Here is a 26,700-nt window from a genome sequence, read left to right as displayed (position 1 = left end):
CTCGCTCTCCCATAAAAAGATCGATGTGGCCATATCATCCTTTAGTACCATCAATCCTTGTTTACAACATGCCATTTTTGAGGTGAGTAACACAACATTAGTGTATGACAACGGACTCGCACACGGCCATTGTAAATCATTGCTTAAACCCTTACATAACCAACCATGTCAACTCGGGACTTTATCAACAAACAAATGCCTAATAGATGTCAATTTTTCCCAACTACGTATCAACAAATGTATATTCACTCTCATAATCATATAATTACTAAATTCATCCATCTGTATATGTCTATATGATATCATATAACAAGATCAGTCGATGTAAAGCAAAGATACATAGAACAGAAAATGACTTAACACGGGTTTCCATTTGTTCATCACGCGAACTTAGTATTACTATTCTTGGGGTGTACTTTTCTACTCTGTTTTGAAATTAATTAGCATAAAACTACAACTCTAGAAAGATTGCAGAGCTGCACTTTAGCAAACAAATAAAGAGGCAAATATACATGTAAAGGAAGAAATGAAAAAACATAGTATTTAGGTTTATTTGTTTATACATTATACATCAAACATCTCTTACCTTAAGCATCACTTCAGTGTAAGACGGTGCATCATCCCATCTTGGGCTCGAAACTGTTGGATTGAACTTGCGAACCAACATGGTGAAACACGGTACAAGTATAATGTATAGTATGCCGAAGATAAAAGGGGCCATAACCAACCATCCCAATAACTGCACATAATACGAACTAGTTACTATGCATATAAATTTTTTATAAAATATAACCAGTTGTACAAAATGAAATGTGAAAGGAAACTGATTAAATATGCTGCTATGGAAGTGGTTATAATCACATGAGCAGATGTTTGGGTGTTTTGTCGTATATTATGCAAGAGTAAAAACATTAAAATGACCAGTAAGAACGTTTATGAGGAACGACTATAAAAAGTTACTCAATTCAAGTTTAGATGGGATATAAATAGGTAGCTAGAAACAGGATATATTTTCCAAAAAATTAAAAACTAATTTTCGTACATTCATTTTCATAAGGCGAATCCAAAGATCCACTATGTTATAGGGAAAGAGATTTTAGTGTTAAAAGATCCATGTTTAACATACCGCACGAGCAATGCTTAGCAAGATCTCTATTGAACCTTTGCCAGTCAACATCTTCTTTAAAGCATCAGCGCTTAAAGGAAAATGGTCTCCACCGGTAAGAAACTCACCGAAGCGTAAGAACACTATCATCAAACTATATCAGTAAACAGACATAAATCAGACAAAAACCAACCACATATAACTTATTTATGCTTCTATCCCATACAAATTTTGACAAAAGATTACCGGAAAGTTCCCATTAAGTTTAGTGGAAAGAATCTATATATTTTTGGAATCTTCTTTTATGGATGGACCTTTTATATTATTTGATAAATGGTCAAGCAAATTCACTGGATTATCAGTCAAGTTAAATGCTGCAATTTTCATGAGACAAAGGAAGAGTCAGAGTTTCAGGATTAGCTCTAGTGACATTTTCTTTCTGCAATCTCCCATAAAGATTGTAATTCACCAATATTGGAAAGTTTTCAACTTCATATTAAAGTTCGATGTTTTATAACTTAATAGCATGGGCGTATTGGTGTTGGCTTATTGAAGGGCTTATCATATATACTTGACAAATAAACAAAAAACTTCATTAAGCTATTGGCCATGAGAAACCTAGTAATTTCCCAATTTCAAGATTAAAGAGCATGCCTACTGGAAGCCACACAGCTCAAAGTGGCAAAATATTACTTACATTATTTGGAGTAATATGAAAATCAACTATATGTGCAGTAATAGGTTTGGAGGTGGAGATTTCGTCCCCTCTAGTTATGTACATGTTATGTCACATTCAATCAACACATCAAATATGCATAAATAAAGACGATTTGATAGGCCAGACGGGTCAATTTACCAAAAATGTCCTCTTAACGCGTCAAAGCTCTATAATCATTTCAGGAACAAAAATTTAATTGTAACTAACATAGTATACTTTTCATAGTCATATTTGACAAGCTAAGTGCTAATAAAACTTTTACAACTCAGACTGAAAGTGTTCCAAGTCAAACAAGTACCCAAAAATGACCCCTTCTAGTCCATTACCCAATCAGCCAGTTTTATCCCCACTGGGTTGGAGCTCGAGACAACTTCATAGTTCAAGGACATGTATTAGTTATAAAACAATTATCATAATTATAGAAGGATAACAAAGTAGAAGAATAAAGAAATGTGGTTTAAGATCTTAGATTCTTAGATAAAGTAATGAGACTTGACCTCAGCTCTATTGGAGTAGCAACAAAATTCGCTAGCATGACAGTTGGGGCATTGATAGAGTTCCCAAGTATTGCTATAGCCAGTGCACAAAGGAAAAAAGTCACACCTGTTTTGAAAAAAAAATAGGTTATTCATAATGTTATGGATAGACTAAATCTAGATAATATTACACTTGTTAGATATATTCAAAGCAGCATATCACAATAGAATTCTTGTTTCTTTCAAAGCACCACTTTAAAAAGAATTCACCCTGTTCTAATGGGATTCATCATTATGTTATGAGGTTCTAGCGAAGTGCTACTGAAAGAACATGCATGAACAATACTTCTAGAAAGGAATGGTACTGGTGCCACTGTGAAGGTGCACGGAAATTATAAATTTACATAATCTGTTTATATTTTCGAACAACAAACCACACATCTTTCAACCTTGTCGGCTTGTCCCATATGCGACTGTAACACATAACCACTTGGCATTAGGGACCTTAGATACAGCTTGGATACTATTAAGCCAAAGGCCTACTGGTAACGAGTCACCAACTTTACTAGCCAATTTTATTGTAGTCTTAACTCTTCAGTCTCTTAAAAGAGAGAATATATATCCAAGATTATTAAAATGAACATTCTTGGATGATCAGAAAATCTATAGGCATGCTAAGTGAGAGACCCAGAATTCAATGCATATTAGTTTCTAATATGATATGCGGATAGATTTCCCAATTCCCTTTTTCAATGAATAACCAAGCACGACTCTTGTCATTCAGCACTCCTAAGAGACAACATACTTGCATAGCAGAATAAGCAGACAAACAGGTTGTACATGAAGTAAGAGCAAAAGCAATCTCAAAACATTAGCCTTTAAAATATTTTGGCTTTAGTAGTCAAATTTTAATTTTTAATTCTATAATAAGGAAGTTTTCGACTATGTAATTGACAGCAAATGCAAAATTAATTCTTTAGGTTTATTATCATAGAAACCAGTAGAAATGCTTAGTTTTTACCACATTATCTGAAAACAATGCATTAATTTGAGCATAGATAAGAGTTGAATCAAGAGCATACCAACAATTGGGAACACTCCTAAAGTAATGCCAAGAGCTGTAGAGAATGCCAACTGCTTAGGCTCTGCTCCCCTAAAACAAAAGTACCACATTTCCGATTAAAAAGAAAGTCAGTATCAGATAAACCTAGTTCGCTAAGAACTTAAACTAAGTCAATGGAAGTTGCAGAGCATATTAAGCTCATCATGTGCCATACGGGTCAATCCTATTAGCATCAGATAAGTGGGACTAAAATGAGTAGATTATATTTGGCATCTGGACACCATGCTTAAAAGTCCCTCTTGTACCACAAATTGCATGTTTAATACAGTTAAATTCCAAGTTGCATCTGTCTTCACTATTAGCATACAACTTACAATGAATGACCAAATTTTGTGATTTCTCCCCTTCAAGCAATGCCCCTGTTACTTCCCCACTAGTAGTGCATATTTTGGGTGCTACAAAAATTTGTCTAAGTTACAACTTTAAAAGATTCAGGAATAAAATTTACGACTTCCATATAGAAAGCTCAGTTTTCCTTAATATGCTGACAAAAAAGGTTTATTAGATTTAGTTCTAAAAAGACATTATATACAGAAAAGGTTAATTAGATTTAATTCTAAAAAGATTCAGGAATAAAATCACGAACTCCATATAGAAAGCTCAGTTCTCCTTGATATGCTGAGAAAAAAGGTTTATTAGATTTAGTTCTAAAAAGACATATTATATACAGAAAAAATGAAGCCAATCCATGTACATAACACGAATATAGAAATCTATTCAGTTATATTTTACTTCAAAATTTTAGTATATGATACATAAATGCATATAACGTGTATGCAAAGACTATTTCTCCCTTCATGCCAAAATAAGTCCACACTACTTGTCACTATCGTGCATGTTAAGCACAATACTCTTTGAAGTTACCTTAGTATTATTTCAAAGAGTCCTGCTTCTATGACCAGACTAGAACTGATGACCACTAATTTAAAAAGGTAACATCGGGTTCTAAAAGGTCATCCATACGACTGTTACAGATATTTCCACTTACATTTGTAATGATACAAATATAGAAAGACTATGAATTGTATCAATTTCTTCAAACTAAATATCATGTCAAGGGTTACAAATGGGATGATCTTTAAAAGTCAACCACATCACCTAGAAAAGTAGTAAGAGCCGAAGGGGTCATAATGTAGGAAGCCTTATCGTGCTTCTACATGTCCCCACCGACGCTCTCCCGAAAGACTCTTAAACGTTGATGCATATAGACTAGATGCATCAAGTCACCCTTTAAGGCGGGCGCGAGTGGGACACATCGAAGCACCAGAAGGGCTCCCTGCACTTGCTATGTTAAGTTCAGGAACTTAACCCCCATCCCTTCACTTATCTCATGTTCTAATCATACAACAAGCCGACTCATATCCCTAAATTCCTAAATCGTATATCTAGATGATGACACTTGGCAAAATCAAACAAACTGACACGTAGACAAGAAACTCAAACTTTTCTCCTCGGGTCAAAGTGTAGCTCAATTGGCAATGGGTGAGGTATCTTTGCCACTAATAGCACAAGGTCTCGGGTTCAAGCCTAGACGCCCCATGGCCACAACCAATGAGCGAGGGCTGATTTGTGTTGCCGGTTATCAACATACTTCCTTGCATTTTGTCAGGCATACAAATTAAACTAAAAGCCAAACTAAAAACATTAACATAAATAGATGCAACAACCAAGTTGAACCAACAATATTAAAAAAAACAAAAAGGAAAAAAAAAAGAAGGGGAACCTGGTAAGGATATCAACAAAAGGATCAACAACTTTTTTGTTAATCCAACTTCCTATTCCTTGCAACCCACATCGCCTCATCACATCACACATTCTTCTTCTTATTATTATTATTTATTATCACAAAAAGAGAAAGCAAAAAACACAAAAACACATGAACAATATTGTTTTGATGCCCACTTTGATTTAATGATCTTCTTATATATATATATATATCCTATTTTATAATTTGGGTGTGATCTTTATATTCTGTAATTATATCTGTCTATTTATATATAAATATATATTTTTCATCGTATTGGAATCTATAAAAACACGTCGTCAGGTACACACGACGACTCTTTGGAATAACACTTATATTTTTAATAATATAATAACTGCCTTAAGCATCTTATTTTTGATCCTTATAGTTGGATATGGTTAACAAAAGTAGGCATAACTTCTTACGATTTTAATTTGTGTTTTAATAAATGCATATATTTAACGTGCTTAGATTAATTGTATCATAAAAATTATAGTAAATTACATTTTTTGTCTCTGAAGTTAACATGTTTTGTACTTCTTATCCCTAAAGTGCAAAAATTATAATTTTGACCTTAAACTTGACAAATTTTTGCAATGGACGTCCCTCACCAAACGGTGTTAAGTTTCGGCCGTTAAGTTTGACACGTGCAAAACATGTGAGGGACTGAAAGTGCAAAAAATGACAAGTTCAGGGACGAAAACTAAAATTTACTTTTCAATTGTTATCATCTTCATCTTCTCCGGCTGACTTTCGTCGGAAAATTCACCGGAAAACTTAAAATGCCGATATCTCACTCATTTCTTCGAATTAGACCACGAAACCGCCACCAAACTTCTAAAAATTAATTTCCACACAAATCCTAATAAAAAAATTTCAAATTCAACAATATCATGAGAGATTTGAAAATGATGAAATTTGGGAGGAGCTTCTTACTACAGTGGTAGCTGATACCTTCTTTACTTGTTAATGGATATGTCAGTTACTATTGCAATAGTCTAAAACAATGTATGTTCTATTTGTCTTATATTGATCTAATTCTTATGCTGGATGCATCGTCAGACTTTGATTATGAAGAAATCGATCGAGCCATTGCACTTTCTCTTGTTGAAGAAGACGAAAGAAGTGTACTTTCAATTGTAGAAGACGATAAGAAAAGTGCACGTTCCAGTGTAGAAAAAGCAGAGGATGATTTTATTTCCTCTATAGAGGCTGTAAAGGATGGAGTTCCATCTCTAGAAGAACATAATAGAGGATCGAATAAAGAAGATCATAAAGGAAAAACAGTAATTGGTAGGTTGTATCTGCTACTACTTTTGTTTTTAAGAGATTCTTGCATGTTTCAGTTTTTTTTCTTCTTTTTACTTATTTATCAAAGCATACTATGAAATAAGAATGTTGTTTATCAGATGATGAGTCTTGAAGAAGATGAACAACTTGCCAAGGCTATTCAAGAAAGCTTAAAGGTGGACTCGCCACCACGAAATAACTTTGGAAGCCTATTTCCTCGTTTGCCAAATTTCTTTCAAGGTGAACTACAAAAGTCCTCTTATAAGTTCATCTCATCTGAAATGTGGGTTGCAGGATATGCGCTGGTTGCAACGGACAAATTGGTCATGGGCGGTTTTTGAGTTGCATGGGAGGATATTGGCATCCAGATTGTTTTCGTTGTCATGTTTGCAACTTACCAATATCTGATTACGAGGTCCGACTTTACCCCAAGTCAAACTTATCATTAACAGCTCTTTCACAAAGGTGTTCTTATATTGCTTCTAAATTTTAAAACCCTAACGGCTTTTAAATCATTCAGATATTTTTAAAAATGTGTTAGGCATTAGAATATTCATTTTTGCTAATATCACTCAAATGGTTAGTTATATTTGACTTTCCTGCCCGCCTATGCAGTTCTCTATGTCTTAAAACCGACCGTTCCATAAATCATGCTATAAAGAATACCATCACCCAAAATGCGATGTTTGCAAGAACTTTGTAATTTTCGCACCTAAAGTGTTGAATCTGAAATCTTTTGGTTAGGATTCGTGCGAAAATTAATTTTGAGAAGTTTGGTGGTGGTTTCGTGGTCTAATTTGAAGAAACGAGTGAGGTATTGACATTTTAAGTTTTCCGGCGAATTTTCCGACAAAAGCCAGCCGGAGAAGATGAAAATGACTACAACAGAAAAGTAAATTTCAGTTTTCGTCCCTGAACTTGCCATTTTTTGCTCTTTCAGTCCCTCACGTGTTTTGCACGTGTCAAACTTAATGGTTGTTTCTTAACACCGTTTGGAGAGGGACGTCAATTGCAAAAATCTGTCAAGTTTAGGGTCAAAATTGTAATTTTTTCACTTTAGGGATAAAAAGTGCAAAACGTGTCAACTTCAGGGACGAAAAGTGTAATTTACTCTAAAAATTAAGAATGGACTTTTGATATGAAAGATATAATTTTTTATACACGTTAAATACAGTGTTTAGAGTTGCATTTAATATTTTCCTATTGATTATAATGTTTATTTATTATGTGTCGTATCTTTTCAATATTTTTAATGGATATGATGTGACGGGAAGGTAGCACCCCCGTTTTTAAAGAAAAAAAGAAATTAAATAAAAATTGCAAAAAGATCGGGCAATAATTTTTAGATTGAATTGAGAAGGAAATTATAGAGATTCAATACAAAATGTTGATGAAGCTTATTTGAACCGTGTTCGAGAATTACACTAGTCCGAATTTCATAACTTTCCTTTGTGTTTTTCATGACAAAGATGTTCTACTTATTATCAACTGAGCTACATCATTTATAGCTACTTGTATTTGCTGTGTAAAATTTGTTTTGTAAACATCATCTTGAAAAGTGAATAGCTCGCCAATTCTTCCCTTTTTTTTTCTTTATGTATTACTCCGGGTAGTTTATATTGCTTAGCCCAATTTGTTGCCCATTAGACTGTTGGGCCCTAGGGTTTATGCGTTCAATGGGCTTCACAAAGCTATGGTAAACACTTTTTGGGCTATTTTTTAACAAACATTTTAAATCTTAATCTTTCCTATAAATATATAAAGGGAAATTAAGTTTAGGTGTGAATCCCTCACATACTAATTTTTAACTATTTTTTATTGAATGAATAAATGCTTAGGCCCATGAATTTTATGTATTAAAAAAGGAAAATAATTAACCCTCAAAATCCTCCTAAAAGCTTTAAAACATGACAAGTGTTATCAACTAATTTTCTTTCCTAATCTTAACCCTTGATTTTGCCACTTGTCTCAATCTAATAGTTAGGAGAATTTTTAGGCTATTTTCTTAAGAGAATTTATCATTTATCATTAAAAAATTAGTACAGGAGTATTTCTTACCCGTCATTCTTATATTATCATCTCCATATATAAATATATAAGATTCAAACCCTGTTGCATATGTAAAATAACATTGTGAAGGTTAGCCTTGGTTTACACATCATGTTATGTCCAAATATGAATTCTTTTATGATTACTTTGACCACTTGCCTTCAGATTTACACATCATGTTATGTACTTATGTCCAAATATGAATACTTTTTTAATTTTTTTATTTTTTGGAACACTAAATATGAATACTTGAACTTGACCACATGCCTTCACATAAGAAGTTGCATATTACACAAAAGTTGCATATAATATCAACATGAACTTACACTTCATATGTGTAAAACGATGATTTTTTTTCTCTTTTTAGGTTACTTGTAGGACGAGTCTTGGAACTTTAATTTCATATGGCTAGTGATTTTATGGACATTGTATATAATTTTATACATTGCATTGTTTGTATACTTTCAAATGCTATTTATCTTATCTATGAGATATGAACATGTCCTTATAACGGACTGCACGTAATGTAGAAACAGACGGTTACAAAAGTTTCAGTTGATCCCAAGAGTCTCCAAAGCTGCAGTGATATCATGGACTTCATACCCGTTTGAAATGACTATGTTGGAGTTTTCGGGAGGGACCATGTCGTCTTTTTTAAAACTTTCTGCACTGCGAAGAAGCTTCTCACTGCCATATTCTACCGAACCCTTAAGAATAACAGCCTTGTGGAGGCCAGCAAGGAGGTCTTCGTAGTCTGTATCTCCTTTTTCTCCCACAAATACAATCATTTTGGTGAGATCCATTCCCCAGCTAATTGATAGATATCTGCATACATGTGTTGAAAGTTGAAAGTTGAAACTATGTCTAATCCAATCAGATTTTGCTAGAGGTGAAGATTTTGACCCAATTGCTAAAAAGGGTTGTGTTTAATCTCAAACGGGTCATATAAATAATTAGCTAAAAATGGAACTGGTCAAACGGGTTGGAAGTCGCCCAAAGTCTATCGTTAATGCATACTGCCCCTAAAATCGTTTTAATCAAAGGCTTTAATTATTACATTTATTATGTTGTTTTTGTAAGCATAATGAATGCACTACTTTAGCTAAAGTTTTCTTCAAAATTGGACAAAATATGTTTCGTTTGAATTTGTTTTGACCCGTTACCTACTTACCTAACCTGACTGAACCGCCTATTTAGTCAAATTTAGATTTTGCTCATATTTATATGAAAATAAGACATCCATATAATAGAAATGCTAGGAAATAAGTTGCGGACCTTAATGCTTGGGCCCTTGATGCAAATAATGGAATCACATTTAACATGTTTGCAGCCTGTGTGAAGACGGCATTGCAACGAAAACCTCTCATCCGCAGCCTCTGGCGCAGATCATCCACCCTGCGCGTCTACATACATATGCATACATAATTGTAAGTATTAATCGCTTACTTTTGTAATATGAGCTTTTTTATTATTATAGTACCTTGGCTCCTGGTTTGATCATGTATGTGTAACAACGGGAGCTTGATGTCTTCGTTTCTTCTGTCATGTTGTCTTCATCCTCATTTTCTAGCCTACCAATCCTCATTATTGTTGATCTCACATTTTCTTGTGGCCATCGGTACTCTGTATGGTTATGATAGTCTTCATCAGCGGTAACATCTCTCCACGGGTAGTATAGTTCACTTCCACTACTGCAAACCAATGCATCAAATTTGTCTAGGCTGACTTGGCATCTTTTCAATACTTCCTTCGTTTCTTGTAAACTTAATCCTGTCGACAGTATAAAACCTATCTGCCCAGAATTTTCATCTGCAAGTTTCATCACATTTTTTACTACAATTGGCAAGACCTCGGTGAAGTCTCCATTGGTATCATAAGCGTCGGTGGCTATTATGTATAGTGCCTGACGTCTTCCAGGACTGTAGCTCATGCTTGATTTTCTATTAGAGACAGACATTCTGGTGAAAGTATCTATGAGTTCTTTCTGCCTGCTTGCTGGATCCAAGTCTCCATTGGGCTTAAAGTCACCATCTATAGAGAACCTCAATGAAATGTCATCAACATCCCTTAATGAATCACTCATTGGTTCTTCTTTAGTAGGTATTATCTTCTGACGGGTAGTGGGATGACGATTTCTGCAATGTTCAAGATGGGAGAGGTAATTCTTGCAGTGTTCGGGCCATGAGAAACGATGGATATTCTTTAGGCCATGCTTACGGCAGTCAGCCCATAGGTATTTGTCAGAAACAAGCTTCAAGAGAGCATCTTCAATGGCTTTTTGGTCATGTGGGTCAACTAGAAGACCGTTATTTAGTGCCTAATTCATAAAGTGTACTTGTTAGATACATCTACGAGTATTTGGAGGTAGAAAACACATACCACATTCATAACTTAATTCCAGGCAGTTTCCTGTCCCTTTTAGGGGCATAGTTCATGACCCGTGATTACAGACGTGGAGATTTCAAACACTTCTCTTAAACTTAGATTGGTATTGGCTATATTTGATCACTAATGGGTCAACCATAACAAACAGGTCGCATCGGTTGAAAGGCATCAAAAATGTTATAACCTTTTTAATTGAATCATATTCAACACGTTCATTACATACATTGAGAAATGTTGGCGCAAGTGATGTGACCATTTTTGCACCTGCAATAACAGTTACCCATTTTGATCTGTTACCCATCCCGTGTGATGTGACCATTTTTCCACTTCTACTTGATTGGGTGTTGTATTTTTCTGATCTTTGGAACAACATGATCCGGATAGATGTATGTTTGAAGATAACAGATGAATACATGTTTTTAACTTTTGATGTTATTCAAAGCCATACCTTGAGTATATCAACTGGCCCACCGTTCTTTGTTGCCACGACTGGCAAACCATAAGCGGATGCCTGTAAGTGACAAGAAGCATTAAGGAGATACTTCATAGGATCAGAGGTTCTTACTGTTATCATTATAAGTGATAGTTTCTGGATGTTAATTTTTTTGGTTTAAAGTATGAGTTGTCTGTGTTTTAGAAGTCTAAGTTGCTTTACCTCTATGATAGTCAGGCCGAATGGTTCCACTAGAGCTGGGTTGATGAAGACCCCCTTCAAGATAGAAACATTTCATAGAAGTGTGTTAGTGTTGGTATTGGTGTGGTCTCACAAAGTAAAATTTAGATTATAGTTAACCGTCAAACAACGATCATCAGCAATACGTTTGAATTAACGCAGTCTTAGAAAAGTGATTGCCTAAAAGTCAAATGTCTACAGTAGAAGTGTTATATGTTGGCATTGTTACCTTGGTCTTTGCAGCAAGACGATATATGTCAGGCACATCGACTTGCTTATGATGCTTTGGATATGCTACCTGTCCATACAAGTCGTACCTGTCAATCAGCTTCAGAACCGTGGTAAGAACAACTGAGCTGCTACTCGACATATCTTCTATGTCATCTCTGTTCCCAAGTATAAGCGTCTGCAGTTGAAATTTTCAAAACATATACAACTATTGTATGCGAACATTAATTCTTTCAAGGAAGACAGTTAAATGAGTCATACCAAGTTGGCTAGCTCTCGAAGGGGTTTACATTCTCCAAAAGCTTTAAGCAAAGTGGTGACGTTTTTCTTAGGATCCGGTCTAGACAATGCTAAAATCATGGGTTTATGTGGATTTGTGAAAAACCTCATTATCTGCATTAGGCAAGAAAAAGTTGCACTATAAGTGAAAAAACTTGATCAATATAACGTTACAGATGTAAAGGAGTTCTTTAGATTTCTAACCTCAGTCCATATGGAAGGTACCGCCCTTTTGTTCTGAGCTCTATCACGGCCAATTATCGATAAAAGATCCCCATCACCTTCTGTCGAATCTTCTGCCTTGACGTAGCTGAAGTCCATGCCTGGAGGTATCACCTATGTTTTCAAGGATAAGAGAATGTAGGTCTGCAATAACGTTTTGGTAGAGGTGGAAAAATGGGTGGGTCAGGAAGATTAAGTAATGCAATTGGGAAATATTTGCATAGATCAAATACTTGATGTGTTAGATGATTATTACTCCTTCCGTACCCTATTAAGTGTCTTAGTTTGACTTTCAAAGTCTTTTCTTTAAACTTTGACCGTAATTATTTTTGGTGTGCTATATAACACTTGATATAAAATATATGAACGGATTATGTTTTTAATGTACTTTTCAATGATATAAATTTCATCAACCATTATATAATACATACAAAAATATTTACGGTCAAATTTAAAAGAAAAAGACTCTGAAAGTCAAACTAAGACACTTAAAATGGTGTTTTTAATCAATACTTCATATGTTAGATGATTATTAGGAGTCTATTATTACAATCATAACTTTTTTCATTGATAAAGTATATTTGACATTTGGACCTGGTTGACTCGTTTTCCTTGATAGCTTAGTTTATTGCTTTTATTCATTTGACCTGTTATACATACAATATAGCCCAAATGGGTTAAAATTGTGAGATTTACCACCATCCTAGGCATGTTTCGTCCATAGCCGCTCACTCCTCTTCGTCTCCTAACCCTAAGCTTCCTCTCGAGCTTAACATCAAAACCATCGTACAAACCCCATTGCTCTTCAATTTCTTGCCTTGTGCTAGTGACCACCATTTCAGCACAATCCAATGCCAACTCTTCACCTTCAATCCTTCTCATTATCTTGTAAGTTGAATTGATGTCTTCTTTAGTAAGCCTTCCTTGTTTCAATAGCTGCTCAAACTTGTTTCTCCCGAGTGAGTGCCCAGTTAGTACCATAGGCACATTTAGGGAGCCAGACAAACGGGCTGCAACTTCACCTGCGTCTGCATAGTGACCATGAATCACATATGGCCACATCGGCTTCCCACCATCAAACTGCTCTCCTAAAGCTCTTGCCATGTTCACAACGTGGCTTAGTGCCCCATCAACAAATTCTGGTATGTAAGGCCATAAGGACTCTTTGAATATATACCTGTGACAAGTATAAAGATTAAGGGGTATAGTATGCATGGTGTATCTCAGTATCTACTATGGACATTTGAGTTGGAAAAATGTGCCAAGCGGTTTGGATAATTGGTCAAATTGGTCTATGCTAGAGCATGTTCCTTAAATACAGGTTAAAACGAATTGAGTTGTGCTGACATACAAAGATTTTTGCTCACAATTTAGGAGACATAGCCTTTATATTAAACACTTTCATCTCATTTGGCCCATTTGACCTGTGAGGTGTCAACGATAAACAATATTGACCCATGAATAAGCAAATGGGTCAAAATGACCACCTTAAATGGACATAAAAAGGTAAGAAGAGGAGATGGGGTGTGAAGAGGAAATACTTGTCACGAGGTCCACAAGGGATACGAACGATATAGGCCCCACAATTACCGGAACCTTCAGGTGGGGAAGAGAGCATCTCAATGGGCTCACCATAACCATAGTCGACATCTGGGCATGCTATTTGTCTAGTTAGCAGATCAACCCGTATGACTCCTTCCATATCAGCCAATGCTTTTGCAAGTTCAACCACATATTTCACCTGCCCACCAGTGTCAGAATCTCTCCCAAGTTCCATGTTTTCGCCTCGCACCAGCCCATGAATGCTATATGTACATAACATTGTTTAAGGCGTCAATTGCATAAAAAGGTCACTAAGTTGCTTTATCGTTATGACAAATAACTAGTTACTGAGTGTGAGAGTGTCACATAATCAAAAGGCAGCATTTTGACCTGTTATATCAAACACTTTTACAGGTTGATGGTTTTATCATTTATGGGTACAAACAAATATGGGTTAGATTTTTATGCAACTGCCCCTTCTTTAAGATTTGGATTTTTAAGCTACCTGACAAGAACAATGTAAAGTTGGCGAGATTTATTCTCGTCTGACCACATTATCATCTCGGAGTTTATTCTTGAAATCTTGTTAACTGTCTGAGTTTCACTTTTTTCCTTTTCGCCTTCTGAAAGCTCTGAAAGATCTTCTGCAGCATCATGGCGACCTTTCTCCCTTTCAAGACGACGCTTTGCTAGTTTTTGTGCAGCTTCTGTTGCTATCTGCAAGACATTATGATTGCTTTAACTTAAGAACCAGTTGAACATGCATACTAGAGGTGACATTATTGGTCAATTCGGGCTGAGTAGCGTTTCAAAAGGGGTTTGGATTGAAATGGGTATCATAAGTACAAGTCGGGTTGGGTTGACCAACAAACACTTCTTTTGCCATTTTTAAAGATGATTATAAAAGCTAAATAATAATAATAATTTTCTGAAAATTTTAATAATTTTTAGAAGATTATATGCATGAAAACTATGCTCTGGGTAACTTTCGACCCATTTGACCCATTTCCCTAGCTAACTAAATTTTTTATGACCCATTTGACATTTTTGAAATAAAACGCAACCAATAATGGCCCATTCATAAGTAAATACTCAATTTTATCAATTTTAATTTTTTTCATTCCAAAAGGGATTTTTTTAGTTTGGTAAATTTCCATAACTTTCTACTTATTGATGGGCATTTTGGAAGTGATAAGATGGCCAAAATATGCCATCTGAAGCTAAACTTTGCTTCATTTGTCTACCAAATATGCGGCTTTTGACATGACATGAATCTAAAAAATGTGTAATTATAAATCAAAAGTATTCTTTTAGTAATAAACAGAACAATTGAGAACTTGTAAATAAGAATAAAATTTTATAGATTATAAATCAGGTAACGAATACAATTCGCAGAAAAATTCAGGCACTCGAGAACCTAACAAAAAAAAGTATCATGTTTTTTTTCCTTCTTAAAAACGAATACGACGTTAATGAACATAACAATTACCTTCTTCTTCTTACGGGTAAGATGCCAAATCCGCCAGCACATATTCTCAAGCCTATTGCTTCTTTCATGAGTGTTCCTTGTTGCAATCACCTGCACCTCATGTTCAAAATGCATCAAAGTTATATATCATATGGTCCCAACACTTATATATTACATGCATCTCTTGAATATTAGCCCATATATATTGACATATATATTAACATGATATGTGCATTAACTATACATAACATACAGACTGCTTAATTATATGAACAAGCTATATATATATATAGATGGAAGGTATATAGACCTTGATCCAAGTTTGGTGGAGGTCAGATTCATCGACGCTATTAACAACTTCTTCGACAAAGTAATTTGTCGGATTGAAGTGTTTATCACGCTTAACGTTTTCTTGAAGTTTTTCTATCTTCAACTTTGTATCAACTCCTTTTTGGCTCTTAAAATTTGCTCCTACATCCAATATGGCTTCCAAGTAGCCGTTTATCCATTCGTTCCTTGCCATCCAGAAACCGCCACGGTTCCTAGTGGCGTTTTGTGGTGGTGGTGGGAGGAGGAGGATGAAGAGAAGGATATTGAGAGGCTTTCTTGGTTTGAAACAGATATATGAGAAAGCTTTGAGACCTTATAAAGGCTTTTTAGCATAAAAGACATAATTCCTATGCCTTGGTCCAAACTTACTACAAATCATATATTTACTAATACATATACATGTGAGAATATGATTCTTTTCACTTTGAGAGCTAGTTTACTTTAACATTTTGTTGTCAACTTGTCACAATATTATTAGATGTCTATAAGAGGTACACTGATTAAACAATTTTTGGCCTGATATATAGTATTTGAGATGACTCTTCTTCAATTAAATTGTCGAAAACTATAGGGAAAAAAAACCCTATAAATATGTTTTAATTGTATACTTGTCTGTTGTCTTGCTAAATCAAACGAGTTTTATATTAAAACAATTTTGTACACGTACTGTATTCAAAATGGGTGTATTAAAATATACTAAGAGTAAAATTCAAGGCGACTAATGCTTGAAAATTTGGGGGCGACTAGAAAAAAAAGTTTGAAAATGGCCAAGAGATGGACTGGGCCTCATACATTTAGTCAAATATTTGTCTTCTTAGAGAGCAAACCAATAGTTACCACTTTTTTTTTTATATAATAATATATATCAAAAATAAAATACACTTTTGCGTCATGGTATTTTCGTGATATAAGTTTTGTGAGATGTCTAAATTAAGTTACACTTTTTTATTTCCATCATCAATTTACATTTTAACCCAATTTATAAATAATTAATTTATATTTTTTAGTTTTTCATCACCAATTTACAATTTAACCTATATTAAAAATAATTAATTTAATATTATTTTTATTAGTAGTTGTAATCCGACTATAAATAGAATAATCATTTTGTTTTTCATCACCAAGTTACCTTTTAACCCAATTTAAAAAAAAAGTTATTAATTTAATATTATTGATATTAATAATTGTAATCAGACTATAATTAAGATAATCAGTGTAATTATTAGAAATTGGAATCAAACTATATTTAGGATACAAAGTTTTCATATATAAACTGAACCCTACAAATAAAATCACAACACATGAAATTATTGAAAACATATGAACCAACTGCTATTTTCATTGATTGATCGACTAGTGAAAATAAAAATATTTTTTTTGCAATATATCAAAGTTAAGATATTGATTCTCTGGACGAGTTTGTATAAAAGAAACGTTGTTACACCATCCAGCCTTAATATGATTTAGCATTCAGTATTTACATTTGAATATCTCAATCTTTTAAGTATATTTTTACATTTTAACATACAAGTATTATTTTTTTATTCCATATGATAATTCTTATATTGATAATGTTATAAAAGCCATGTATTTGACATAGGCTTAAAATCTACTAATATATATCAAAAATAAAATACACTTTTGCTTCATGGTATTTTCGTGATATATGTTATGTGGGATGTGGACGTGAAATAAATATGGGAAGATGGCTTGATGCGGGTATTTTGCCCATCCATTCATATTCTCTGCCAAAAATTTTTTTGGATTTGTGGACTACATTTTCTTCACCAATATTAACTACCTGTAAGTTTAAAACCTATATATTTTTTCCGAACATTCAATCAGGATCTGACATAAAAGAACTTTACCGTATAATGGTAAAGTCTCACAAGTACACTAGACAACGAGATGTTAATTATGGACTGTTATAAGTATTCGTAGAGAATAACTCAAAAACTTGTCATCCTTAAAGTTCAAACTTAAAATCTTAGGTAAAACCTAGATTGTCTCTGATTAGTTAAGTTGATCATCATTCTAAAAAATACTTCCATTTGATTAATGTATGTAGTTTAATTAAAACTAGCGGTGAAGATCTAAATTACAAATTACAAACTTTAATAGTTTTTTATTTAATCAAAGTGACCCGTAAAAGTTAAGACCGAAATACATCAAAATGTTTACATATATTAGATTGGATTTTGCTAAACGAAGCCTTAGTGGTTTCGTTAAAGTGCATTAAATAGTTGTAGCTATTATAAATTACTAAACGCAGGCCTTAGGGCTGCAGTTAAGGTGCATTAAATAGTTGTACACTTACCATAAAATTTAGTGGGTGGACTTTTGATATAGAAGGTACAAATTTTTCAAGCACGTTAAATGCAGCCCTAAGAGCCGTGTTTACATTTTCCTATAAATTATTTATAAACCTAATATAAAATTGATTCTTTTTAGCTCTGCAAAGAGTTTGGTTTTGTATTATGCAAATGAAAATTCAACCAGTGTATATCTGTTTAGAATTACGTAAATAAATATATGAAATCTATGATAGATTATCATTTAAGACAACTTTCAAGTATTATTTTATTTATTAGATATCATAGATCTTGATAATGAAACAAATTCAACGGATGAAAATATAGGGTTTTACCCATAAGAGCTATCACAACGAGTCGTTCCCTGTTCGTTCGTGCATCGAGGACGAGTGCACATCGTTAGGTGTGACTCGTCCTCGGCTTCGTTCTCCGGCTTCCGTCCCTGCACAGATGAATGCTGATCAATTTCTTTTTCCCTTGTTTCAATGTAACGGATAAATCTCAAAAATTCAAAAATTTTACCTTAATGGTCCCTAAAACGGCCATATTTGATAAGTTAAAAAAATTTACACTTTTAGTCCCTATTTATCATATGTAAATATATACAACCATTTACCATACAAACCACTTATCTATAAAAAAAAACACACACTTCTACATAAATAACAAACACTCACAAAAGAACTATGGCAAATAACATACCAAACATGATCGTTCACGCTGCAAAAATGGGCATGCAAGATCACATGCTGCAAAATGATACAAACAGATCTACAGTTAACAATGTCATTGACAACTTGCGTTCAAACATAGCGGCACTCACAACCGAAATTGAACGACTTCAAGCTGCAGAACATGCTCGTAACGCCGTCGAAGTTGAGTACATTATTTATTTTCGGCAGCACATCAACTGGCTCAATCAAACTGTCTTCCAGCTTACCGCTGCTAGTAACACTTTAAACTCCACTCTAGACCACGCATTATACTGGCAAGGCGCTATCGGTGGTGGTCGTTTGGATGATTATCTAACTGACCCTGGGGAGGAGTACACATCTCTGCAACCCGGCGACCGTGTCAGGTCTCCGGAACCATATCGGTACATTCATCGCAATGACGGCGACAGTATTGTGGACTCAGACTACTCCGAGTGTTAGTCTTACGTATGAGTTTTATAGACCATGTGTTAGTATTAAGTGTGTTTATTAGTAATGTGTTAGTGTTAAGTGTGTTTATGTTTTTATTGATCACATGTTCGTATTATGTAGTAATGTTTTATTTTATTTTATTGTATGATATTTATTAATGAAAATTTTCACTGTGTTTTTACTATAAAATTGAAGTTTTATAAGTTAGAGGGTTAAAAGTGTATAAGTAAATAGATGATAGAATATTGGGGTAAAAAGGTAAAAATAAATAAATGATGGATCCTAAACTAGTTATGGTATTGTGGGTGTTTTGGGGGATTAGTCCTTGGTTAGTCTTTGAGCTAATATGGAGCTGATGTGGTACTGACAATGACTAGTCCTTAGAGAATGAGTGCCTCCCACTGTGAGAGCTCTAAGAAGGATATTTAATTCTCAATTGGATTTTAATTTATGAAGTTTTTTCATATGAAGTCTAACAAAAATCCGTGTAATATGGCAAAAATGGAATGTTTTTAACTTTTAATTTTTGATTTTGCTTGTAATTGGCTTCTCTTTGTGTTTGTACTTGCATGCAGTTTCATGTTTTTGCCTGTACCAACTAGCCACTCCCTAGTTCTTCAATGCAATAAAATATATGAATGTTCAAAAGAAAAATTAACTCTACTCTCTGTAATGGATCTTGCCCTTGTATAGTGAGGTTGAGTTGTCTAAAATGCACGACTCAAAATAATAATAAAAAAAACTACTATATATCTTTTTTTTTTAAACATGTTAGTTGTTAATGACTAAGTATTAACAAATCATCTTTAAACCTTTAAAAGCAAACAACCATTTTTTTCTTATCACTTTTAATAATAGAATAAATGCAAAGGACGAAAACTAAAAAAAAAAAAAAGTAACGAATCTGGGCAAGTTAACGGAGGAAAGATAACAAAGTTGACGCAGTGACCAAAAGAGAAAAAAAGTGACAAGTTTAGTGTATAATTTGCAAGTTTTCAAGTTTAGTGATTAAAATTGAAAAATGTGTCAAGTTCAAGGACCAAAAGTGTAATTTACCCTTTTCTTTTCAGCCTTTAAAAAGTCGAAATACCTCTGGTTTACTAAAATGTTGAAAAATCAATTATTGTTAGTTGTGAACAAGACTTGAACAAGGAATATATGACTTTCAAAATAATCATCTTACCACTCCATTAACTATTGTTGGTTTATTAAGTTTCCTTCCATTAAATATATAACCTTACTTTACTTTTGTTATAAATTAAAAACCTTCATCTAATATACCTATAATATCCTTAATTAAATTATTTACAATAATATATTCCTCAACCCATAAGGCAGGAGGGAGTACCAGTCGGGTAGAGCTTCGGGTACCTCGAACCCGATCGGGTACACCACCGCAAGGTCTCGGGTAGCGATCGGGCATGAAAAATCGGGTAGGGAATCGATTAGTGAAACCGATCGTTGGGTTCAAAATTGTAACGTTAAAAAGCGTGGGTCCTCCTCCTCAACGGCTACATTGACCAGGTTTTTAAAAAAATATTTTTTTTCCCTCTTTTCCTTTTCCTTCTTCTATATATATATATACTTATATGCATTGTTGTAAAAATCACCGAGTAGAGCCGAGTACTCTCCGAGTACTCTCTACAAGGTAGGGTGTTGAGTCAGCCGATTACTCCGAGTACTCTCCGACTTGGCCACTTTGACCCCCGAGTACTCACCGCATATACCCGAGTACTCCCAACTCGCTCATCGACCGACTTGGGAGCGATTAGCGACTTCCACAACCTTGCCTATATGTATATATTTCTTCATAACTATTTCTTCTTCTATATATATATATTTTTTTATAAAATATGAATGTAATGTGTGTTGTGTGTTTTATTTGTTAAATGTTTTAGTATTTATATTTATATAGTTTAATTACATGTAATAAAAAAAATGAAAAAGAAAATGAAATTGGGTAGGATTGAGTATGTATTGCCAGTGATTTGGGTAAGATTGGATAGAATTGGGTAGTGATGAGTTGGAATGTTTTGATTGGAGGATGAATTGGATAGGATTGGGTATCAAAATTGTATTCCCTCCACGCTAAAATAATTACATTACACCTTAATTTACATCAATAACTTTCACATTAATAACCACACTGCTACCGCCAACGTCAACGCCATCCGTTATCACTATCGCCGTCACATTGCGCGTATACCATTCTAGTTTTAGTTCTAATAACTACGCATCTTTTCTCACTACATCTTAAATTTATCAAAAGCTAAATGAAATACCATGCTAGAGAAATAAAGTAAGTTAGGTAATATGGTATATTTGGCACATATGCCATGGAAGAACTTCAATAAACCAAGGTACCATGTGCCATTCCCATATATTGCTTTTCCATTGGTATAAAACGTTTCTTTCAAGCCATATCTTTAGTTTTTAGGTATTTTTGTTTACCAAATTAAAATTGTGGTGCTGGTTTTATAACAGATATGTAACATGTTTGATTAAATAAATTGTGTTCAATTTTATTCATAAAGATAAGATATTATAAAGAATCAATTATCATACATCGAGAATACCTCAACCCAAATAAAACCACATAAATGGTTGGTTTTCTGTGAATCATGAAACTATAGATACATGTTTTTAAGGTAGCACCAATGCTCGAATTGTGATAGAATTCAACCTAGCTACGATCTTGAAAGTTGAAACACAAAATCTAAAGTCTTTGATCCAAGGGTGTTTCTTTTTTATTTCAAACAACATATGATATTATGATTTATGAAATGACATAACGTTGCAACGGTCTAGAAAGAGTACAAAATTGGTTGACATAGCGCTATTTTTAAACATTTTTAAGAACTTATCGATAACATGACCTATTATCGATGAAAAGGTCTTTGAAATACACAAATTTTCGGTGTTTGAGGCCTTGGTGATCTGTACATCACCACCACCAAATATGCATAACATGTATTTACTGTACAACACCTTAAATAAGATATTTAGGAAATAAACATTTAAACATTTAAACACCTTAAATAAGATATTTAGGAAATAAACATTTAAACATTTAAATAAGATATTTAGGAAATAAACATGTAAATAGTTTAACTTGTAACTTAAATTCGATCATTGGTATTTAGGAAATAAACATTTAAACTTGTAGTATATCAAATAAGATATTTTACAGGAGAAAATACATTTAATAATTAGTTTTGGAAAATTCTAATCATTTAAACTGATATAAAGAGAAGGAAAAAAAAAAAGGAATATACGCATCACCCTTATCACTTCATGTGGACATGCATTGGATCAACTGGTCTTCTTCTCCTATGTTGGTTTCTTATCTTCTTTATGGCCTCCCAATTTCATATCTAACCTATGCCCACATACTTTCCTTTTTATTCAATCCATTTAAAAAATAATCGCCTAAAAATGTCTAATTACAAATTGGCAGTATTACATATGTTTCAATCCATTTTCGGGCTATTTTGGTTTCATTTGAGGTCTTTAAACAAGATAGCCCACACCCTTTAGAAAAAGATTATTATCATATAGGTATATATGTATAAATCTCTTGAAAAAATTGTATAAATTGATGGACAACCCTTCACCCTGGTGCCTTTTTGGCATAGTATCTGATGGTGTACCCATCATCACCCAAAATAAAGTCTCATTCTAGGTAGGCTTAAAGGTCACCAAGGATATCATATAGCCTGGGGAAAAGAAGATAAACACGAAAAGATACGATCATATCACTTCCTTAAATAAAGGAGATCGTTACCAAAGATAAAAGACGCGTGAGAGACTTATTCTCCACGAAAAAGCAGCTATAAAAGGGGGAAAACCCTAATCATTATCATGATGCCTACTACGGGAAAAACCCTAAAACACATACACGATCCACGGGCAAAACCCTAAGAGATCTAAACATAACTAAACCGGCGTACAAAGGAGGAAGACTCCTACCAACAGGGAATTGCCGTCCAACCCATCAAACACTTCCAAATCCTTTAACCTAATCCATTGTACAAACAATTAGTGCAATCCTCGGGACAATCGCTACTCATCACCACAGCCTGCATCAAAAAGGGTTAAAATCCAGATATTTTGCACCAAAAAAGGTCAAAATCCGGAAAATTTTTCTTACAAAAATCACAAAAACGGTCAGATTCCCTGTTTCGATACTTAGATCTCGATAATGTATGCCGGCAAAGATCCTAATAAAGCAAGCATGAAACGAAAAGATCCAGAAGACTCGCAAATCCAGTCAAGAGATCTATGTTTTCCAGCTTTGGGAGACAAAAAAGCCAGCAAAGATCCGTTAATAATACAAGCACAAATATTCGATATCTCAGTACGAAGAGTATATATCGATAATGGAAGCGAATGCGACATTATTTATGAACATTGCTTCCTGCAATTACCAGAAGCAATAAAGGCAAGAATGACAAACCCTACAGGCCCATTCGCAGGATTCGTCGGAAACCGCGTATGGCCCGTGGGGGAAATAGATCTCGATGTTACCCTGGGGAACCCTCCGTTTGCACGGACGGAAACCCTAGATTTCACTGTAGTACGAGCACCCTCACCATACAACCTTCTCCTGGGAAGACCAGCAATACAACGAATGGAGATGGTACCTTCCACAGTCCATGCCATGGTACTATTCCAAACGAAATCAGGCGTCGGAATGATAAAATCAAGTTATGACCAGACAAAACAAATTAGTGAGGTCAAAAAATCAAAGGAGGAACCAGAAGAAGTGAAGACACCCAGCCAGAGCGATCAGGCTCAGGATAATGACAAGGTACTCGTGAACCCAGCCTTTCCTGATCAATTAATTACCATAGGGAAGGGGCTGCCAGTAGATTTCAAAAAGAAGTTACTCAAATTATTACAACAAAACATCGATATATTCGCATGGGAATACGCGGATATGACAGGGGTCCCCAGGGTGCTCACCCTAGGGGAACAGACCTTTGTTACGGAACACAGGTTGAATGAACGAAAAAGCATGGAACCTGTAAAGCAAAAGAAAAGAAGTTTATCAAATGACAGAGATGAGGCAGCATGCAAGGAAGTAGACGAGCTTGTAAAAGCCGGAATCATAAGAGAAGCCACGTACCCTACGTGGATCGCAAACCCAGTAATGGTAAAGAAAGGAGACGGAGGCTGGAGAATGTGTGTAGACTTCACAGATATAAATAAGGCATGTCTAAAAGACTGTTATCCACTACCAGAAATAGACTGGAAAGTTGAATCTTTAGTAGAACATAAATGGAAGTGCTTCCTAGATGCCTATAAAGGATACCATCAAATACAAATGGCTAAAGAAGATGAAGAAAAGACATCTTTTCATACAAGCAAAGGAACATTCTGCTGCACAAAGATGCCATTTGGGCTAAAAAACGCAGGAGCAACCTATCAACGACTCGTAGACAAAGCTTTCCACAAGCAAATCGGGAGAAACCTAGAGGTCTACGTATATGACATGGTCATCAAAAGCAGAACGGAGGAAGAACTACTTGCAGACATTCAAGAAACCTTCAAAACACTGCGAAAGATAAAAATGAAGCTCAACCCCAAAAAATGCTCTTTTGGAATGGAGGCTGGGAAGTTCCTAGGGTACTATATCTCGGATAGGGGAATCCAAGCAAACCCATCTAAGGTAAACAAGATACTCAAACTACCAGCTCCAAAGACAGTAAAAGAGGTACAAAGCCTAAACGGCAAACTCGTAGCACTAAGTCGCTTTCTCTCAAAAGGAGTGGATAGGCAATTGGCATTTTTCAAAACACTAAAGAACTGCGGGGCCAAAAAAGGATTCGAATGGACAAAGGAGGCTGACGAAGCATTTGAACAAATGAAAAAGCACATAGCAGAACTCCCCACCTTGATATCCCCAAGGAAAGGAGAGGCCCTGTACATATATCTCGCAGCCTCCGCCGAATGCGTAAGCGCAGTCCTATTAACAGAAAGGGACAGGAAACAAATGCCAATATACTTCGTAAGCAGGATACTGCAAGGAGCAGAAGCAAACTACCCAGAGATGGAGAAGCTTGTGTTAGCACTTGTTCACGCAGCAAGAAGACTACACAGGTACTTCCAAGGGCAACCAATTGTGGTACTCTCAGACAAACCGCTGAGACAAATTTTAACAAAACCAGAAAAATCTGGAAGAATGGCAAAATGGGCAATCGAGCTAGGAGCATATGATATCGAGTATAGGGCAAGGCACGCAGTCAAAGGACAGATCCTAGCAGATTTCATTACCGAAATAAAGGAAACAGGAAATTCAGTAACTCACTCCACGACACTCACAGTGACTGGGGAAGCAGATTCTGAAACCTGGGAATTATACACTGACGGAGCATCAAGTTCAGAAGGCTGCGGGGCCGGAATACGTCTAGTAAGCCCAGACAAACAAGAATACACATATGCCCTAAGGTTCGAGTTTGAAACAACGAACAATGAAGCAGAATACGAGGCATTGATAGCAGGATTGGACCTGGCAAAAGACATGAAAATCAGAAGTATCAAAGCTTTCGTGGACTCCCAGCTCGTAGCCAACCAAGTAAAAGGTGAATACGAAGCCAAGGGAGAGATCATAAGGCTATATTTGGGAAAAACAAAGGAATTAATCGAGCAATTTGAAAGCTTTGACATCGAGCACATACGAAGAAATCAAAACAAAAAAACCGATACTCTAAGCAAGCTAGCCTCGTTAACATTTGAACACCTGGGGAAGAAAGTACTAATAGAGGTCCTGAAAGAAAGATCTATATACGAAAAGCGGGTGCATGATTTAGTTAAAGAAGAAGGAAAAAACTGGATGACACCGATAATTGAATATTTGGTGAGCGGAATATTGCCAGAAGATGAAAGCGAAGCAAGAAAAATAAGAATCAAAGCTCCACAATACAAGTTGATGGAGGGGAACCTTTACAAGAAGGCATTTTTGACCCCATGGTTACGCTGTGTGGGACCCAAACAGGCAGAAACAATAATTTTTGAAATTCATGAAGGAATCTGTGGACTACATGCAGGACCGAGGTCAGTGGTGACAAAAGCGCTACGCCTAGGGTATTTTTGGCCATCAATGCACAGAGATGCAGCCAAGCTTTTTCAAAATTGTGAAGCATGTCAACTGCACGCAAACGTCCCCAGGCTACCAAAGCAAGATATGACATCGGTAACATCTGCATGGCCATTTACAAAGTGGGGAATTGACATAGTGGGGCCACTACCAAAAGCACCAGGAAAGGTAAAGTTTCTAATTGTGGCTATTGATTATTTCACAAAATGGGTAGAAGCAAAACCTGTGGCAACAATAAATGGAAAAACAATTGAGAATTTCGTCTGGGAATATATAATATACCGATTTGGGTTACCACAAATGATAGTCTCAGATAATGGAAAACAATTTGCGGAGGGTACATTCACAGAAATGTGTCAAAGGCTAAACATAAAGCAATCCTTCACATCAGTATATCACCCACAAGGGAATGGACAAGTAGAAGCAATCAACAAACAGATTGTGAAAGGCATGGAAAAAAGGCTGGGACGTAGCCATAGTGGCAGGGTGGATGAATTACCATTTGTACTCTA

The 26,700-nt window shown here is 35.1% G+C and overlaps 2 protein-coding genes across 2 annotated transcripts; both read right to left on the bottom strand.

The window, feature by feature from the left end:
- Window positions 1-352: 352 nt before the first annotated feature.
- On the bottom strand, window positions 353-5,411 carry LOC122578895. Its single transcript, XM_043750945.1, has 5 exons — window positions 5,146-5,411; window positions 3,382-3,452; window positions 2,321-2,426; window positions 1,127-1,259; window positions 353-739 (listed from the first exon to the last, which is right to left on the bottom strand). The coding sequence occupies exons 1-5, from the start codon at window positions 5,235-5,237 to the stop codon at window positions 572-574; spliced, it is 570 nt and encodes a 189-aa protein (XP_043606880.1). The 5' UTR covers window positions 5,238-5,411; the 3' UTR covers window positions 353-571.
- Window positions 5,412-8,891: 3,480 nt separating this feature from the next.
- Window positions 8,892-15,936, bottom strand: LOC122579489 (probable sucrose-phosphate synthase 4). Its single transcript, XM_043751671.1, has 13 exons — window positions 15,613-15,936; window positions 15,324-15,413; window positions 14,340-14,551; window positions 13,834-14,097; window positions 12,989-13,469; window positions 12,275-12,406; window positions 12,053-12,184; window positions 11,793-11,969; window positions 11,546-11,599; window positions 11,339-11,401; window positions 9,986-10,822; window positions 9,781-9,908; window positions 8,892-9,330 (listed from the first exon to the last, which is right to left on the bottom strand). The coding sequence occupies exons 1-13, from the start codon at window positions 15,823-15,825 to the stop codon at window positions 9,057-9,059; spliced, it is 3,057 nt and encodes a 1,018-aa protein (XP_043607606.1). The 5' UTR covers window positions 15,826-15,936; the 3' UTR covers window positions 8,892-9,056.
- Window positions 15,937-26,700: the final 10,764 nt, after the last annotated feature.

Source organism: Erigeron canadensis, chromosome 8, assembly GCF_010389155.1.
Source record: "Erigeron canadensis isolate Cc75 chromosome 8, C_canadensis_v1, whole genome shotgun sequence".
NCBI lineage: Eukaryota > Viridiplantae > Streptophyta > Magnoliopsida > Asterales > Asteraceae > Erigeron > Erigeron canadensis.
The sequence above is the reverse complement of the archived record's forward strand: the minus strand, read 5'-3'. Positions and strand labels throughout refer to the sequence as shown.

What these genes read in the sequence shown, in the direction of transcription:
- LOC122578895 (XM_043750945.1), bottom strand. Translation starts at nt 5,237, where the DNA reads ATGTGTGATGTGATGAGGCGATGTGGGTTGCAAGGAATAGGAAGTTGG. An exon ending in TTTGTTGATATCCTTACCAG is followed by an intron (nt 3,453 to 5,145) that starts GTTCCCCTTCTT and finishes CTTTTGTTTTAG; the next exon opens with GGGAGCAGAGCCTAAGCAGT. An exon ending in TGCTAAGCATTGCTCGTGCG is followed by an intron (nt 740 to 1,126) that starts GTATGTTAAACA and finishes TATTATGTGCAG; the next exon opens with TTATTGGGATGGTTGGTTAT.
- LOC122579489 (XM_043751671.1), bottom strand. Translation starts at nt 15,825, where the DNA reads ATGGCAAGGAACGAATGGATAAACGGCTACTTGGAAGCCATATTGGAT. An exon ending in TCCACCAAACTTGGATCAAG is followed by an intron (nt 15,414 to 15,612) that starts GTCTATATACCT and finishes CATGAGGTGCAG; the next exon opens with GTGATTGCAACAAGGAACAC. An exon ending in TTCGAGAGCTAGCCAACTTG is followed by an intron (nt 11,970 to 12,052) that starts GTATGACTCATT and finishes TTTCAACTGCAG; the next exon opens with ACGCTTATACTTGGGAACAG.